This window comes from Pimephales promelas, chromosome 21 (assembly GCF_988280905.1).
Source record: "Pimephales promelas chromosome 21, fPimPro1.hap1.1, whole genome shotgun sequence".
Classification (NCBI taxonomy): domain Eukaryota; kingdom Metazoa; phylum Chordata; class Actinopteri; order Cypriniformes; family Leuciscidae; genus Pimephales; species Pimephales promelas.
In genome coordinates this window covers 20,618,649-20,638,375 of record NC_142789.1, presented here as the reverse complement: position 1 = coordinate 20,638,375, position 19,727 = coordinate 20,618,649, and the positions used below count along the sequence as shown (strand labels likewise).

The window sequence follows — 19,727 nt, the reverse complement described above, 5'->3', positions numbered from 1 at the left end:
TGTCTTCTGCAGAATGGAAAAGCCACAGAATATGAAACACACTGGACTAGATTTTCCCAAACATGTTCCTCTTTCTTTCTCTCTCCACCACTCCTTCTCGCTCTTTCTAACTCTCTTGGTCTTTTATCATGTGTGTCTATGGTGGTTTCAGGGCTGGGATTTGAAAACAAAGCCCTGCCTCACTGCTTTTTTTCAGCTACAGCCTGAATCTCAGCATGAATGCTGTTAGCAAAGCAGATGTGGCGCTCTTTCCAGTTCATTTCTGATGGAAATCAATCAGTCTGCCTACTGAAAACTAATTGACTTCATAGCATTACATTTGATCCACCTTTAAATTATGAGGAAGATGAATGCAAATGAAAATCCACTGACAGAAAAAAATCTGTTTGCTGAAAAAAAATATCTTTAGTTGTTTTTAGTGTGGATTCCTATGTTGTTTCCCATTCATTTCTGGCATTACTTCATGTGAATACCAACGAGGACGCGTCTCAGTCAGAGTGTTGAAATGATAGGTCTTTGCCGGGATGGTTCACCAGATTTGCTTCTCTCGCTCACACACCCCATCAATTTGCTCTTGGAATTTAGTGATTTTGCTCATTTTCAGCCAATGTTTTGCCTGGGGAATATAAAAGCCACACTGTTAAAAGCTGGTGTTGATTATAGTCATAAGCAGGGGTTAAATTTGGCTGGATTTGCCTCTAATCGGTAGGCAATCACCTAGATTGGCTCTGTTTATTTTAAAATTAAATACTTGTGCATGAAATAGCTTGATTGAGCACATATAAACCGTTTTTCCCCCTATTTTTATTTATCCGCTTTTAATTTAAGTACTTTTGGATAAAATCATCTGCAAAATGCATGCATTATTTTTAAATTGGTTTTTTTTTAAATTCATTTTACATTTTATTTTATTATTATTTTCCCTGGTTAATACAGGAATTGTTATACTGCAGTGTGCAAGTCACTTTGGAAAATATCATCTGCCAAATGCATAAATATATATATAAAATGTAATCATTATTTACCCAATTTCATTACCCCAGTTAATGCAGTAATATGACCTTTGAATGCAATGCTAGTCATTTTGGATAAAATCATCTGTCAATGCAAAAAAAAAAAAAGTAGATTATTTTCATTATTTATTTATCTTTATTTTACCCTAGTTAAGGCATGACTTGATATGATGTAGACCTTGAAAGCAATGTAAGTCATTTTGAATAATACACATCTGCCCAAATGCATTAATTATTTTTCTAGTTAATGCATTAATTTGTATAATATAAATGTTATGGATGATCTGCCAAATTCATGAATTAATTGATTAACTTGTTTGTTTGTTCGTTCATAAAACGTACAAGCCGATTTTATGGCTCCCCCAACACCTGTTCTAAAGGTTATAAATTTAGGATAGATGATGGGTCAATTAAGGTTATGGATGATCTCGAGGTCCATCCAAATGTATCATAGGCCAGCGTCTCAGTGAACAGCGTAGGAGCTTCTTTGATTCCTATACTTAAAGTACATACAGACTTTTCAATCTGTTGTGTAAGACTTCTGGGAAAGGATAAATCGTTTTGGGTCTGCATCTGAAGACCAGAGAGCTTTTCAAAATCAGCCTCAAACTTTTGACCCTGCAAGGAGATTGATTGCTTTCAGTGTAATTCTCTTCACTTCCTGCGTGCAGGGGGCCGGACTAATAGCTGTCCCTCGTGTCCAGCACAGAGGTCTGCCTGGTTCCTCTCCCCCCCGAGTTGAGTCCACCCACCCCCATCCGCAACCTCAAGAGTGGGGGAGCGTTTCCAGGGACAAAAGAATGAATATGTAATGAAGAGAAAGGGAAAGGGGTGGGAGTGTGTTTGTCCGATAGAATAGATGTATCCAGCTTGACAAGTGTTTGTCAAGGGATCAAGGAAGTGTGAGAAAGTCCACATCGGCAACACAAGAGCACTTGCTTACTTGTTACAAACCAATACAAACAGGGAAGCTCTCTCCTGCGGTTTACAGAGTTTTGGAAACATCAGACTTTAGCTCCCTCCCTCTCTCCCCCAGAAATCTAGCACACATGGTACGTTCCGTTTAAAAGAGAGCATGTCATCTCTCAATGCACTGTGTTCTCTCTGGAAGCAGCTGCTGGGAGCGCGGGAACTCTTTCACTCCTCTACCTGCTGTTTCGTCTGTCCGTTACGTTCTCTCACGTGCTCTGTCTCTCTCCCTCTCTCTCTATCACACGCTCAGCTCTCTTTCACACTAACAGAGGACAGGTAGTGATTAGGTTTTTCTGCTGGGATAAGGAGGAGGGGAGTCTGACTGGGGATTTTTTTTTTCCCCTCTTCTCCAGCGCGTGTTTTGTTTGTGTGGTCTAAACTGTGGCAGCCGTGGAGAGATAAAGGGGGACAGGGGACCCGCGGATTGTTGAGGAGACCCTTGACACCATGCACCTCTGTGTGGATTTGCTTCTCAGGGCAAAATCCTGAAAATGATGGAGGACAACAAGCAGCTGGCTCAGCGGATCGATGGGGCCATTCAGTCGGCCAGCCAGGAGGTGACCAACCTGCGCTCCGAGCTCTCCGCGACCAGCCGCAGACTGGCCGAGTTGGGGGCATGCCACCCCGTCGGCCTGGAGAACAACCAACAGAACCACCATCACCACCGTCACCACCTCCACGGTAAGACTTGTCAAGTTTTGCTTGGACTGTGAGCTGCACTTGTTACTGTTGAGAATACTGTAGTTCATTTTTAAGGGTTTGTGGTTGGGAATAAGCTTTTGTTGAGAGAAGAAAGTAAAGAGGGGAGGACGGGGGCAGCTGATCCCGTTCTTCACTGCCTCGTCCCGTTTCCCGGGTAGCCGGTGGGATGGCTTTTCAACGCAGCTGTGACATATCAGGCAGAGAGAGGCCAGGGAGAGAGTGAGAGAGAGAAGTAAAATGATAGCTAGCATTGGATTCAACTGTGGCTCGGAATAACATGAAACACGTGGTTCAGGTCTGATACTGAAAATGAGTTCATTTTATAATGTTAAAATACTAGCTTCTAGCTTTTAGACAACTGTGAGACAAACATTGGTAGATTGAGTTGAGCATCCCGACAGGCCCAACACAGCAATGTTGGCTTAACTGATGCTACTGTATGAGATTTAGCTGAAAATATTTGTCAACCAGTGTCAGATAGTGTTTTAAACTGCCATTCTCTCACACATTTTCATGTTAAATTGATATTTCACCAAAAAGGAAAGTTCTGTCATCTTTTCCTCAACTTTGTCATTCCAAACCTGTATGATTTTTTCATCTACAAAAGAATGAAAAAGATTTTTGAACAATGTTGATTACCAAACAGTTGTGGTAACCATTGACTTCCATTGTATGGGCAAAAAATATCTATTTTCATGTTTCACCAAACATAAAGGAACATCATATGGTTGTACATTTTTGGGTGAACTATCACGTTAAGTTGAGATGAAAATCTCGGTATTATCGTCAAAAGTGCTTGATGAATATTACACATGACCCGTGCTTGTCAAAAACTTGACAGCAAGGTTCATTTTAACATTGTTAGTTCATAATGAACAGTATTTTTACAGTATTTATTAATCCTAATTTAATTTTTTTTTTTAAATGTCGAGTTGTATAAATCAATATACACTACCATTCAAATGTTTGGGGTCGGTAAGATGTTTTTAACATATTTTTGAAAGAAGTATTTTATGCTCACCAAACCTGCATTTATTTAATCTAAAATTAAAAACTTTATATATATATATATTTCAAAGTATTATCACAATTTAAAATAACTGTTTTCTACTTCAATATATTTTAAAATGTCGTTTATTCCCGTGGGAAAGCTGAATTTCAACATCATTACTCCAGTCTTTAGTGTCACATGATACTTATACACATGATATAATATGGTGATTTGCTGATCAAGATATTTTTATTTTTTGATATTTTTGTGGAAACCATTATACTATTTTTTTTTCATTAATAGAGCAGCATTTATTAAAAATAGAAATATTTTGTAACATTATGATTGTTTTTACTTTCAATTTAAATTTGAAAAAAAAAAATGCTGAAATTATTTTTTTATTAATTTCTTCTAACAAAAAAAAAATACTACTGACCCTAAACTTTTAAATGGTAGTTTCATGTATTTTAATAGAGCATGAATTAATAATGAACAATGATATTTTTACAGTAGTAAGATAGCCTAGATTTATAATTGTTCATGTTGTAAAAGTATTGTTGTTAATGTTAATGTCATCCTATAGCAATTATTACCAAAACAACTACCCTGCAATCTGAGTTCATTTATGTGTTGTGACTCTGTGTCTCAACTTTCACTTCATGTTCTCTTAAAGGAAGTTAGGTGTGGCGAGATCCGTCCGGTTCTGTTGTACAGATTTCATAGCCGAAGGCAGGTTTTACTTCAGGCTAGAGGTCATGTTAAGCGGCTCGAACAGTGTCTGTGTGTGTGTGTGGCGAGGATCAGTGTATTGATATTGTGTCAGGTTGATGATGTTATAGGGGTTAAAGCATGCAGGGCAGCCCAGCGGTGGGTGACATTCCCCCCGGTGGTCTTCTGCAGGCTGAGACTCTTTTTAGATGGAGTGAAAGTAATAGAAACTGTGTGTTTGAACAGGTGTCATTGGCGGGACCCTTCTAAATGAATGAGATTGTATGAACAACACAGCTTCCCCCTTCTCTCTCTCTTTTCACATGGGTTTAAGGCATCTCACTGCAGTGAACCCACATTCCTCTTTACCAGTGCACTGATGTAATGCTTCTCCCTCTCTCTCTGCCCCTCTCAGTCTCTCTCTCTCTCTCTGTTAGTCAGGTGACTGTTTACATGGGAGAGCCGGAGGCTGAGCAGGCAGAATGTAATCAGATACACATTCCTCTGTCCTGCCGTATGTGGGAGTTTCTCTCATAGTTTAAACACAAAGCAGCCCCCCTCCCGTTTCAAAAAACAGCATTCCTCTAATCAGGGCTTCGGGTTCATTTGTGTTCTCCTCACATCCTTCCGTCGTTATCGAGCCAAAGGCTGAGGGCCACGAAAAGTCATGTTTGTTGTAGGGCCGGATTTGGATTGGGTTCAATTTCATTTCACTTTCTTCTTTTTTTTTTTTTTTTTTTGGTGAAAAAGCATTTTTCCACTATCCTGACCTTTTACGAGCCACACAAGCATTTATTGTGGCTAATAACATTTTTCACTTTGTTACAAACACTCGAAATGTTTACCTCATGTTGCGGACACACTCTGAATATAAAGTTGAAAGCAAGCCGGTGTTTAATGGACTATGACAGCCTAATGGAGAGATGTGGCATCCAGTTGTGCTTCGTCTCTCCTCTATCTTTACATGACAAGTGAAGTTTATGTGATGACAGAATCTAAAGAAGAAACTGTTAACATTATGATTAAATGCTTTTTGAAACATTTTAATTAATATTTCTATTAATAACATAAAATTAGATTAAAAACATAACATTATTACATATAACTTTATTATATAATATTATATATTGTGGAACAACAATGTTGGAGAAAGGAGCCCTGGAGCTGGGAAAAATCTTCAATTATGAATACTTCCCAGCTGTTCACCCTTCAAACATGGAACCACTCACAGCTGTAGCCAATCTGGGATAAATCTGGGATCTGTGCTTCACTCAAAGGAGAGATGGTCCTGAGGTGAAGAAGCACAGGGAAGCCTAGAGTGAGACGGGCTGAAGAGAAAGAAAAGACACAGTTACCCTTGTAATCTCTTCTTTACCAAGTTTGCCTTTCGTTTTTCCTATCTTCCCCCTTCAAATGTAACCCCTCCACCCGGGTCCTACTCGACCCGTTCCGAGCGGTCCTCGAATCCGGGTCTCCAGCTTGAGAGTCGGGCGCTCTAACAAGGAGGCTAAAGACTGCAGCCTTTAGCGTCTGTCGCTAGAGTGCCTATTGAGATCAGAGGAGTGAGGTTTACTTGCAGGGCAACTACTAGCTGGCCTCCGTTACACTCACCCCCCTAAAAATCACTCTCATCCGGGTCACGGCACCAATATAACCCCTCCACCCAGGTCCTTCTCGACCTGCTCCGAGTGGGCCTCAAACCCGAGTCTCCGGCTAACACAGTCTCATCCCAAGACGTCATATAACTGACGTCTTGGGACGTCTTTTGACCACACGTCAACATCCGCCTTTTTAGGGTACCCTTAAACCCTTAATACAACTGACACTTTACCTTTAACGTCGGTTAGGTGACGGGGTAGGTTTAGGGGTAGGTTTAGGTCTGGGGTAGGGTTAGGATCCCATAACGTCATATAATCGACATTTAAGGGTACCCTAAAAAGGCGGATGTTGACGTATGGTCAAAAGACGGTATAACTGACGTCTTGGGACGAGACTGTGCTGCTCCGGCACTTGAGTCGGGCGCTCTAACAAGGAGCCTAAAGACTGCAGCCTCTAGCGTCTGTTGCTAGAGCACCTATTGAGGTCAGAGGAGTGAGGTTTACTTGCACAGCAACTACTAGCTGGCTTCCATTACACTCACCCCCCTAAACCTCATCCGGGTCACGGCACCAATGTAACCCCTCCACCCGGGTTCTACTCGACTCGGTCCGAGCAGGCCTCGAACCCGGGTCTCCGGCATGAGAGTCGGGTGCTCTAACAAGGAGGCTAAAGCGAGGTTACTTAAGTTTACATGCACAGCAACTACTACTAACTAGCAACTTCCTTCCTTACACAAGGAAGCCTAGAGTTCAAGCAGACGGTAGGAACGCTGCTGTCATGAGTACCCCTGACCGGAAAGAACAATTTGGATCCCTTTTGGCCATCATATATATTTTTTGTTAAATAAAAGACAGTTTCTGTTAACCCTGCCTCCTTCTCTCTTGTGGTTGTGTTTTGTGACCTCTCCCTGCTTTGGGGTGTGTCACAGTTCCAGTGCTTGAGTTGCCACAAAACTAGACCTGGAGAAGGACGAAATGGAAGATGCGATTAAGGTCTTGTTGACCAGTCATGCTAAACAGAGAGAGGAGCTGAGTGCCCTTGGGGAGGCAGTTACTACCATCATGTCCAAACCCAGGTTGGGTCCTCAATAAGCAGACTCTAGAGGATGACGGGGAAGCCTACTTGGAGGTATTTGAAAGAACAGCAATCAGAGAGGAATGGCCTTAAAAAGATTGGGGTGCACTGTTGGCACTTTTTTTGGCCTGTCAAGATCTGTACGCTAGAAATGCAGCTGAGTATGGAATGTTAAAGAAGGCCATTTTGTCCCATTATGGGCTTAGCCTCCCTGCTCGTGCCTTGCCTAACGTTTCCATGCATGGAGCTTTGATCCAGCCCAGCCAGTAAGACCTCAGGCATCCATATTGACCCGACAGACTAAGGCCTGGTTCGGTTCTGGGGGTGGTCCCACATTGATGGAAAGAATAGTGTTAGACCGTTGCCTCCATTCCCTCCCAGCTGGGACTTATTTCTTTGCTCCTGGGCTCCTTTCTCCAACATTGTGTCCAAAAATATTAATAATATGCAGCCCCCTTGGAAGTTTGCAGAGGCCTACTGGTTGAGAACTACTGTTCTAGTTCTAGGTAGGACAAGTCTTTAGTCTTTATTTAGGTTTGTTGAAATCCCTAATCATTACAATGATTATTTTTCCTTTACTTTTCTTACCACCACTAACAAGGCAAAAATTAAATCAATACACTGCCTTTTTTCTTTATGAGGATGTGATTAGGCTTATCAGATTGCAATTATAGTTCAGACTTGTGTGCAATCATCTGATGGACTTAAACTGATACATCTGACTCTGATTATTGAGATGATATCCTGAAGGAATTACATGTATGCCCTAGTGAAAAAAAAAGCCCAAATATATTTAAAATGCACTTATTTCATACTTACTATTTTACATGAACATATTTACTGACATAATGCTTGAGGATTACTGATATAAACTTTATAATTAAACATTATTTGGAGTATTTCTTTGTTGCAGAATGCACATTTCTTAACATTAGCCTAAAATATGTTTTAATATACATCTTAGTATTTTTATCTAAAGTATACTTGCAATAGTTCCACCTCAGCGCAATCAAATATACTTAAGAATGTATTTAGTTTGACTTCAGCACTATTTTTGGATAACTAAAGTGCATTAAGTACAAAATTAGTTGTTCCAACTTTACAGATTTGAAGTATATCAGTTTAGTAAACCAAAAGTACAATTGCAATTTATTCAAATACATTTTGGTACATTTATTTTTCACCATGGTGAACATGTAGGTTTCCATGTATCTCCAAAATGTATAATCACCAATATATTTAAAAAGAATCTCCACAAATGATATTGTATTTTATCATTTCTTGTAGCATTTGTGTTTTTCACTCTTTAATGACAGTAAACCTCCATGAGTTTGTGTAAAACCCGATGGTCATGTTTTCCAGCATGATTTGAAATGATCCTCGTCCTGTTCGCCACAAACACATTGCTAATGAGAACACTCACAAGCCACTCATAAGGCTCGAGAACGCTTGAAGCCGCTCGCCCACACAATGACATGACAAAACAGGAGTGTCAGAGCTCTGTCACAAAACCAAGAAATAAACTAGACAGAAGTGACAGAACCCTAACACCTAGAAGTAGTGCAGAATTATATTTAATTTGTTATAATTTAAGACATTTTATTTAATTTTTAATGACATATAGAACATTAATTCGCTTTTTAAATGAGATTTAACAATTTTAATCGCAGATCGCAGATTATTGGACCACACGGTATAAAACTATAATAAAAACTATATTAGCATTCATTTCAACAGATGGATCTCATGATCTCAATCAACAGAACATGGTCATTCTGCCACTTTAAATGCTCAAGCTCAAGTTGGTTGGTCTCTGATTGGCTGTCTCTGTGCCATGATAGTTATAGCTGAGGTATGGACTTTTGAATGATTATTCAAATATATATTTATTTATGAAGTTTATAGTTATCTTCCTGGGTGTGAATGGCCCTTAAAACCAACCACTGTTGTGCTAAAGTGGCGAGGTTTCATTTTATCTGCATTACTTTTTGCATATTATGAATATTTTCTCCCTAGTCAAGGGCAGACACGTCATTCAGGTTTTGCATAATTCAGAGCCATATGGATGCTGTCTCTGCATTGTCATCAATTTGTTTGTTCCAACAGTTTATTGGCTATAGTATGTTAAACTTTGGTTCATAAATGAATGGACCATATTACCATAATCAGATACACATCCAGTCTCAGGAGGGAAAAATAAATCTACACAATATATATTTGCTGATCTTTTAAAATGGAAACGGTTCCCTAAAAATCAATACCGCTAAAGCATAATACATTATTCACAATTCCGGCTGGTTGGTGCTCAGGTGTCAAATCTACATGAAAAAGTGAGGAATCACACTAAGTTCACTTTCTCGCTTGGTGAACACAAACTGATTAAAATGGGCTTCTAAACACAAGCTATTGGATATGAAAAGTGTAAAACTGAATAGTAGGCCTAGCAGAGCTCTTTGCTCACGCCGAGAGAGACGTCAGCGAACCTCTGTGTCCCTAGAGACGAACACTTGCACGACAAATGAGGAAAAGTCTAATGCAATGACATCTGCACACGCTTGAATGCCTGATGGAAAGTCTAAGGTTGCAAATTGGCCAAGTCACTATTCACATTAAGTAATGCTTGAGAAGTGCAATCTCAATGTCATATCATGCCAAATATGTGAGAGAAGTTAATGTGAGGCAGTGAAAGGATGTGAAAGTATTTTAAACGCAGTCCATACTCCTGCCCTATATTTGAAGTATTTTTTAAACAGCTAGGTGTAAGTGTAACACGACTGCCATATTGGCAAACGCAACTAAACCTTTAAAACAGAGTCAAGATTGAAAGAGATACTTATAAAAGAGAGTAAGTGTGATTTTATTTGCAGGAAAAAAAAGCTCTTTAGCAAATCGATGGACCATTTCTCAGTGACTGACAGACGGTGTGAATGTACCCCTGGCAATACTTATGGCTGTGAAGTCTGATGGTCCATAGACCAGAAGTAGCTGTAAACATGATCATCAGTGAAGTCGAGCCAAACAAATCCACAATGTGGACTTAATTGGACATATTTACTGGTAATTATTTATGTTGCTAAATTTCATTTTGAGTTTCTTCGTTAAATTATCCAAGATTTGTAATTATTAAATTGTATTATTTAATATCTAATCTTATACATTGTTGTTCAAAAGTGTGGGGTCAGCAAGATTTTTTAAAGACATTTATAATGTTAATAAGAGATCAGTATCAACAATATTACATAAGCACCAAATCAGCATATTAGAATAATTTCTGAAGAATCTTGTGACACTGAAGACTGTAGTTATGATGCTGAAAATTCAGATTCGCCATTACAGAAATAAATTACATTTTAAAACGTATTAAACTAAAAAAAGTTAAAAAAAAATTTAAATTGTAATAATATTTCACAGTATTATTGTATAATGTATTTTTTGATCAAATAAATGCATCCTTTAGAGACTTTTTTTCTAAAGCATTCAAAATTCTTACCACTTTTTTTACTGTAATTGTACTGTAATTGGTTCATTATAAACAATCTCTTTTTTTTATCATGGCAGTTTTTTTGGCCCGAATCATTGACTGTGAACCTTGAACCAAATCTTATTTTTCTCTTTAAAGGTCTGGCTATGTTAACTTCACTTAAACTAGCCCAAACAAGCAGTAAGTAACATGTAAACATTTAAACTGCAAATAATAAGTAGGTCATGGCAATTTGTTTTTAATTTAATTAAATAAAAGTGTCAACTCGATTTTTAAGTCGGTTTGATTTTAAATTGCTTGTAAAACCAAGTTGATTATACTTAAAAATTCAAGGCAGAAACTGAATTAAGTTTTTAAGTTCAAACAGGTGTAAGACATTTTTTTTTACAGTGCCTGTTTCTCATTTGAGCTGTGTTTAATAGAGTAACACTCATGATTGTAATTTTCCTCTGCCAGGTTGACACAAAGCAATCCAACAAGCTACTACTAAATTTAAACCGATGAAAAAGATTGTGACAAGCCATTATGAGTGTAATCAGATGACAGCGCTGCCAGCATCAGTGGCAGTAGCCGGAGGCAGTAGGCAGGGTGTTAAGGAGCCTGCGGTGGAGCTTATGGCTTTGCAGTGCCCTTGTGATTTATGCCAACACAAGTGGGACTCACACAAGCCAGCATGCTAAACCCCCCGCAACCCTGAGAAAGTGATAAGCAGAGAGAATTGTGACAGAGTGAACTCAATAAAACGCCCGCAGATGGAGGTGATGTTTTAAATTGCTTTTAAATCAGCCTTTGGGAGGTGTTGCGCCTCGCTGATTTTGTGGGATTTTATTTTATCTGAAATGTGGATGAATTTGAGGATTTGTTGGAAAGGTTAAGCAATGCTTGCTGCGTGTTGGAACCCAGGGATGTGTCTTTTCTTCCCTGTAGTTTTCTCTTGTTCGTTGTTACATATGTCCTTTTTTCGTACACAATGTGCTGGTGCTGGTTCAAGAAATTGAGACTGTTCTGCATGTTTCCTAATTCCACCTCCAAAAAAAAAAAATGTCGCTGGGCCAACTCCACACCAAAGTTAGTTCCCATACATTTTGATTAAAGGAATAGTTCACTTTGAAATTAATGTTTGGTATGTTTTAGCTTAGCTCAAGGGCATCCAAGATGTAAGTGTCTTTGTTTCCGCAGTAGTTTGATATTTTTAGGTCAAACCGTTCTTGTCTGTCAGTCATATAATGGAGGTCTATGGTCACCACCGCAAAGAGCGTGCACAGAGAAGTCCGAATTAATGACTCACAAATGTAAGTACACATTGATAGCCTAAGACACGAAACGAGCGGTTTGTGTGAGAAAACAAACAGTATTTATATTGTTTTTACCTCTTGTAACATCAGCCACATCCAAGTACTCTGAGGGCGAGGGCGCTTCTGTCTGCGCAAGCGCCGGAAAGTGGCGGAAGTGATCGCTCGCGCAGTTGCGACAAAAATTCAATGGTCTTCCATTGCGATTTTCTGTATTTCTAAATATATTTAGATCTTCACAGTGAAAGGTAACGCTTCTTAAATCTCTGTGTAAACAAGGAGTGACGTATATGCGTGAGAGATCACCTCCGGCGCTTTCCGGCATTTGCGCAGACCGAAGCGCCCGCGCCCTTAGATCACTTGGACGTGGCTGTGGTTACAAGAGGTAAAAACAATATAAATACTATTTGTTTTCTCACACAAATATGGCCTGGTTCTCAGCAAACTCAGCAAATCTCCTGGCATGGGAACTAGAACTAGTTGAGTGGAAAAAGCATTAATACTAACGTGGTGTTTGCTCTAGTTAGCTACACCTGCACTTGAGACGGATTACAGTACATCTTTGTTTTAAAAGAAGAGGGAGTATCTCTTTCGCCTTATTCGCCCCATGGGATCTCCCACTTTTCCTGTCAACTCCCAGAGAGTGGGGATATGTATTTCTCTCTCCCCTTCCGTCTTTTCCTTCTCCTCCCGTCTCCAACTCACAGCATGAACCACGCCCTGTCTGTGACCAATGCAATGTGAGGTGAACTGTGTCCAAACAATAGGCTTAAGGCAGGACCTCGCCACATAGGACGGGCAAATAATCTAGAAAACATGCACACACATTTTTCTCTGGAGACTTTATTACCAGCCATGAGCTTTGGCACATTTTGAGTAGGAAAAATTCAGTTTGCCCTTTCAGAGGAGTAGTTATAGACAGAGATGGGACCAAGTCACACATGTGCAAGTCTCAAGTAAGTCTCAAGTCTTAACCGTCAAGTCTCAAGTAAGTCCCAAGTATTTTTTGGGGGGGCAAGTCAAGTCAAGTCAAGTCACAGGCTATGTCAAGTCAAGTCAAGTCAAGTCTTGTAGTAGGTCAAGTCAAGTGCAAGTCAAGTCACCTTATTATTGTAATTTTACATGCAGAATCTGATCTTAATGAAGTGAAAAGACAAGATAAGTATTTGCCAGTAAATTACAATAATTTGGATTTGCATTGTAAATACTCATGTTCAGTAAAATACATCATGGAATCAAACTAAATTGTAACTTAATAAAATTATTTATTTTACACTTCTGCCAATAGTGTGTTTGAAATGTTTTAAATTTTCAGCAATTTGAAATGTTTTAAATGTTTTAAATGTATCAGCAATGGCGGGGTAACATCACTTATGTTGATGTTCAAACAAAACAGAGAGCTAGCTGGCTACTCCCTCCCATGCAATTGAAACTCTTCTAAACGTGCATCTATGGGCATCAGTTTGGTTTGAAATGGACAGAGGCGCATTCGGAAGTGCATTTGGGTACAATGACGCATTAATTTATTAGCTTACTAATTTAAAGAAATAAAAATGTATACAAAAATGAGATGATGTCCTGACTTGTTTTATGAAAAAAGCTTTAAGTTTTCAAAAAGCATTAGACATTACTCACTTACTCCCAGTAATTACACCCAGTCAAGTTTGATAAAAATAAATTTTTAGTTTATTTTTATTATTTAAAATGCATTTAAGAAAATATATTAATATAAACCTGATTTATTGTTGACTGGTGTGTGTTTAAAATTTGTGTTCAGAATAAAATGGAACTGTTCAAGCAAGTTGTAGAAATCCTTCCTCCGGAACGTTATTGGTTGCTACAAAGGCAAAGTGCAGTAACTAACTACACAAACAAAGAAACAGAGAGAAAAAGGTCTTTAAAGTTTTTATACCAGCCAGTAAAACATGTTATGGGTAGATTATGTGGTAATGCATCTCTGAAATGGGACATAATTTAACCCAGATATTTTTTCACAAGACAGAACACATGTCATAAAGCCCATTACAAGTCTTAACTCATTTTTGACCAAATGTGTAGTTACTGTGCTTTGCCTTTGTAGGGCAGTATTGCTAGGGGTTCCTACAGCAAAACTGAACTCCCTGAGCTTCTTCCTGTATTCGCGAAGTTGACTGTGTGTATAAAATATCTTCTTATTAAACTGTATGGACACTGACAAAGTTCTCAATGCTTCGTTTTGAATGTAGGGACACTTATTATGTTAGTGTGGGGCTATTTTGAGCCTTGTGGTAATAACAAGCGATTTTTATTTGTCATTACTCTATGCCCTATATACTAGCGTTATAGGCTAAACTGTTTTTATAGATAAAACTATTTACATTCGGCAATCATGAAAACAAATCTCAGATAATGGTTGACTAGGAAATGTGTAATTTTGCACCGGAGTTCTCCTTTAACTTACATTAGCTAGCTAACTACGAACGAGCTAACCAGATAACATTAACAAATTGACAAGCACTTACTGGGCAGAATGGCTCTTCAAATGACGGACGAAATTGGAGGTTGTCGTCTGGCTGTCCGCGATCTTAACGTTGCATGTCTTGCAAAGCGCTATTCTTTTGCCATCTTGTTTTGAGAAATTCTTGAAGCGAAAGCAACGACCCTCGGTATCCCTCCGGCTGACATGTTGATGTGATCTGATGTAAAAGGGCGTGGTGTGCGTAAGGTATGAGAGGGCATGACTGATGATCTCGTGATCCAGTCATGACAGCGCTATTCTCAGCCTGCGCTCCAGCTGGATCAACTTTATTTTTTTTTACATAATTTATATATTTTATATTCAAACTGAAAACATGATGTGATTAACAGTCAAGTCATTCAAGTCATCGTGTCTCAAGTCAAGTCAAGTCCCGAGTCTTTAACTCCCAAGTCCGAGTCAAGTCTCAAGTATTTTATTTTTTGTCAAGTCAAGTCACAAGTCATAAAAATAGCGACTCGAGTCGACTCGAGTCCAAGTCACCAAGTCACAAGTCCCCATGTCTGGTTATAGATCACTCCTCCAGATATCTCCCTAATCCACACATACTTCTCCCAGAAGGGAAACCATTCCAGGAATTACTAATTGTCCATTTCAGTGGTAAAATTGGGCTAAAATAAACCATTCCTTATGGGAATGTGACCTTGATTAACCTTAGCAGCTCAAGGCAATTTAAATTTACAGCTTTTTTCCCCCCAGTCATTGGATGTTGTTCACTCATATTTAATTCATTGTTTTGGACAGCCATCACTCATCACTCAGATTGGGAAAGGGTTAAATATCGCAAAAACATTTTAAGAGCAGTTTTTATGAATCCATAAACCTTTTATGAGCGATTGCTGGAAACCAGGGGTTGTGCTGCAATTAATCATTGTTTGTCACTGTGATGGACGTGGCTGTAAAGCTTTCTCATTTTACTTGCCATATTTGTTCTAAATTACTCTCATAGTTGTATAGACGTATGCCATACCATTTTTCTGGTGACACTTTAGTTTAGGGTCCTATTTTAACTATTATTTAGTTCCTTATTAGCACATATTACTAGGATATTGGCTGTTTATTCTTATAAAGCACATATTAATGCCTTATTCTGGATGAGCAGATATTACCCAATACCCAATCATAACTACCTTAATAAATATTAATAAGCAGTAATTAGGAGTTTATTAAAGCAAAAGACGTATTTATAGTTTGTTAATCGTGAGAATTGGACCCTAAACTAAAGTGTTAGCCATTTGTTAATATAGATTAGCTAGATCTTAAATGGCCTTTATGGCTGACTTGGCAAAATATAGGCTAGTTTATATATAAATTAATCCAAAAAAAAAAAAAAAAAAAAAACATTTAGGCCTAATTTGAGAATGCAGGCTTATAAACCATTGCATATATTACTTTTATTAAAAATGATTGAACCTCAAAGCTTGCCTAATTTTTATTTCAAGGTCGTTTTAACTATATATATATTTTTTGTCATATATGACAAATAATTGTGGGACTCTGGGCCAAAAAGTTGCGCTTAAACACACCACTAAGACTACAGCCAACGATCAATTAGCATCACTTTTTCTGCTCTTCTCGTGAACAGGTTCAGCCAATCAGAATGATCTATTTCACGTACATGCTCAGATGGCCAAAAAGCCACTGACGAGGTCCGACTTGTGAGCTGACAAAGTCTATTTAATGCGCCCTCTGTTGGTAACCCTGTGTAAACTCATTTGTGTTTGTTTTGATAGTCCGTATAGATTTTCCTGACTCTCCTAAGCCCATAGCAGCGGGTGTTAATGTAGACATCCCTGTCAATCACCTCATCTCCACCGTCCCTGTAGGTGACTGCAGATGGCCCTGTCCTCCACGCAAGTCAGATGCAGTAAAATGGCCACAAAAAACACTGCCTTGTGGTGGACGTTTCACGACTGTGGCCAAAGTGAAATCGAAAGTATGAAATTCTGATTTTTAGTTGGCCTGAATGGTGTCATATTTTCTGAATATAAGGCAGAGACGAGATAGCACTTAAATGGAGAGCGAGGAGTAGTAGCAGCGAATGCCATTTGATTTCACAAAATCTCTCTCTGCCTTGATGTGACCTGTCTCTTAGTTTATTCTTCAGTTTGGTCATCTCTCAGCCATGCGTGTCTTGTGAGAGGCATAATTCCTTATCTAAAGAGTGAATGATTGGCGAGGCAGAGCACAGGGCCCTGTTTCATGCTCCAGTGCTGCAATGGCTGCAGGCTCTTCCCTTCTCCTCTCCCCATCTCTTCTCCTTCCTCTCTCCCCAGTTTCTTTTCTTCACAGCCCACTGCGCGCTGTCTGTCTCTCAGCCTCCCTCACTAGGCCCTCTCATCATAACACAATAAGCTGTGACACGCCACATATTTTCTCAGCAGACCGTAGTTACAGGGTTGGGGCTCAGGAAATGAGACATTATGCATCCTTCAAGTCGTTTATATCGCTTTGTGGGAATCTGAGGTTTATGAAGACCATATGTTAGCCACTGTAACTTTTTTCTATGCACTGGTAAGTGAAATAGTGCTTCCTGTGCCCGCTTCGGAAGGATACATTAGATGTATCATCCATCCTGATGCACATCTGGAGGGAATCAGAAAGGGTGAATTATCCCACTGTGGACTGCAGACTGGAAAGAGGGAATGATGCTCAAGTATAGATGTGAGCAGGTGAAAGCGGAAAAGAGAGGGTTAAAATTGTTGTCGACTAGTGTGGGTGTCCCTTACATTATACCTTATGTCATATTTAATTTTTGTAAGAATCAATACATATAAATCTTTTTTTTTGAAAGAAATGAATTAAATAAGATTCATTGAATAAATCAAAAGTGACACTAATGACTTTTACATTGTTACTATTTAAAATAAATGCTGTTCTTTGGAACTGTCTATTCATCCAAAAATCCTGAGAGAAATTCAAGCAGCACAACTGTTTTCAAGATTGATGATAAATGCTTTTTGAGCACTAAATCAGCATATTCGAATATTTTCTGAAGAACCATGTGACAATGAAAATTAATTTTCAAATCAATTAAAATAGAAAACTGCTTTTTAAAATAGTAATAATATTTCACAACATACACAATAAGTTTTTAGTGTATCTTTAATGAAATCAGCCTTAGTGAACATAAGTGACTTCTTTCAAAAACATGACATTTTTTTACAATTACAAACTTTTGATTAATCTTATATTATTGACTATACTCTTAATTGACTTCAGTTAAATTAATTGATGTAATCGTTAGGGCTGTCGAACGATTAATCGCGATTAATCGCATCCAATATATATATATATATATATATATATATATATATAAATACACACATATGCATGTATATTTAAGAAAAAATATTATTTATATATAAAATATTTATATTTACATATTGTATAAATTATATATAACTCTATATACAGTATATACATTAAAATATTTCTTAAATATATACAAGCGTGTGTGTGTATTTATATATATATATATATATATATATATATATATATATAATAATTATACACAGTGCACCCACATATATTATGTAAACACAAACTGTTATTTTGGATGCGATTAATCGCAATTAATCGTTTGACAGCCCTAGTAATCGTAATCTTCCTAGATTTGTTTTGTTAGTGCATTGTTAAAATTAACAGAAAGTTTGAATTAAACTTGATTAAAATTGATTAATTTTCATAATTTTAGTAAACACAATCATGTATAAAAAAAACTATTAATGAACGCTTTTTTCAGTAATTTCTCTGATGAGAGGTCAGAGAATTTCATTGGGTGAATGGGGTCTGACATCACCTTTAAGCCATCATCAGCGATGTTGAAACATCTGGCCGGGGTTGACCAAGAACTACACTTGGGAAGGAATGTTATTGCCTCTTCGTGAAATGAACAGGAAGTAGCGAAGGGTTTCTTGTTTCACCAGAGCACCATTTGGATGTGTACCCACACATAAATACTAATACTTTTCCCATCACCTTTCCGTTTCTCTTTTTTTCTATTGGAGGTGGAGTCAATCTCCCTTTTAATATTACTTCTATCTGCACAAACCCAATCCTGAGTTTTCACCTTAAATCAAGCAAATCTTACTCGAGTCCAGACTTCAAACGACTGCAAGCGAGGAAGTTGAAGAATGCTTGAGCACTCATTTGAAAAGTCCCAGCTCATCCCATTAAAACGCCCCATTGCTTTAGCAGTAAAAGAGCGAGCAGAGACCTTCCTCTGGCAGTATGTATGCATTCTGAAACGGGCTCTGACAGATTGAAATGAAAAACGGGTGTGCAGAGCTAGTTCATTTGTGAGACACAAAGTGTAAGATTCAACCAAGCAGGACTGCAATACCTGGAGAGAGCTATCCATTAGCATTCCCATTTATCTCAATGGCAGTTGTGCAGCTAGTGCAGGATCTCACTGAAGAAAGCAATTTGAAGTCAGTCATCTTTGCTCATGTGACCACAAAAGTTGCAACAACATTTACCTGAAAGGGCTTGGTGAATCATGCTAACCATCCAAACTTTGGCTAATTGCTAATTAAAATCACATTTCTCTTTGCGTAATTGTTCAGGTCTTGAAGAAGAGACACTCTTTGCCCTGATTAGTTGGGTAAAAATACACTCAACATGAAATGTGACAATGTGAAATTTTACAGACCTAATTTGTTTCCAGAATATGCTCCAAGCACATTTGTCATGATCCCAGCAAATAGTGTCTGTCTCTCAGAGGAAGATTATGTTATGAAATTAAGGTCCTCAGTTTGATCAGCTGTCACATAATTCCCATTGCTTCTAGGCACGGCTGCATGATAACTGGCAAAAAATAAATAGCTCGAGAAATATATTAAAACCAGACGTGATTTTGGTTTTATCACATTATCATACACCAATGTTCATTTTCACTTTGTTTCAGCGGACATCTTGATTAGATAATTACTAGTATTATCTCGTAGTCCAGGCTACCACTTAACATATGCTATATGATGAGCACCTTCTGTCTGACATTGACAGTTGTGTAAAGACATTTCTGAACTTTTATGTTTAGCGGTCTTGTGCGCACTTATGCAATTGTAGCCCCATAATGAAGGTCTTGTTCAAATGTTGCCATTCCTGGCCTTAATAAATTACTCTGCCTTTCTCTCCAGGCAGTTAAGCCTGCCCTCCAGATAGCAGTTCCTTCTCTTGAGCCCACCATTTCACTCTCTTTCACCATTTAGTCTTTATGAATTGACTTTCCTCACCATATATTGTGGCTCTTTAGAAATGGTGGTGTGTTGAGATCCTCCTCTATTCCTGGAAAGAAAACAATGAAATTCATTCATTCACCATTTTGACTGGCTTTCATTTGAAACATTTTTTCCATGAGCTTCATAATTAACCATGG

General features: G+C 38.3%; 1 protein-coding gene across 2 annotated transcripts in view; it reads left to right on the top strand.

Moving 5' to 3' along the window:
• The window catches only part of kaznb (kazrin, periplakin interacting protein b), a 153,464-nt gene that overhangs the window by 64,277 nt on the left and 69,460 nt on the right, over positions 1–19,727 (top strand). For both annotated transcript variants that reach the window (XM_089125035.1, XM_039674229.2), the window contains one exon: positions 2,462–2,666. In XM_089125035.1, coding sequence (XP_088981161.1) covers positions 2,462–2,666 — 205 coding nt within the window. The remainder of the gene's footprint in view (positions 1–2,461; positions 2,667–19,727) is intronic.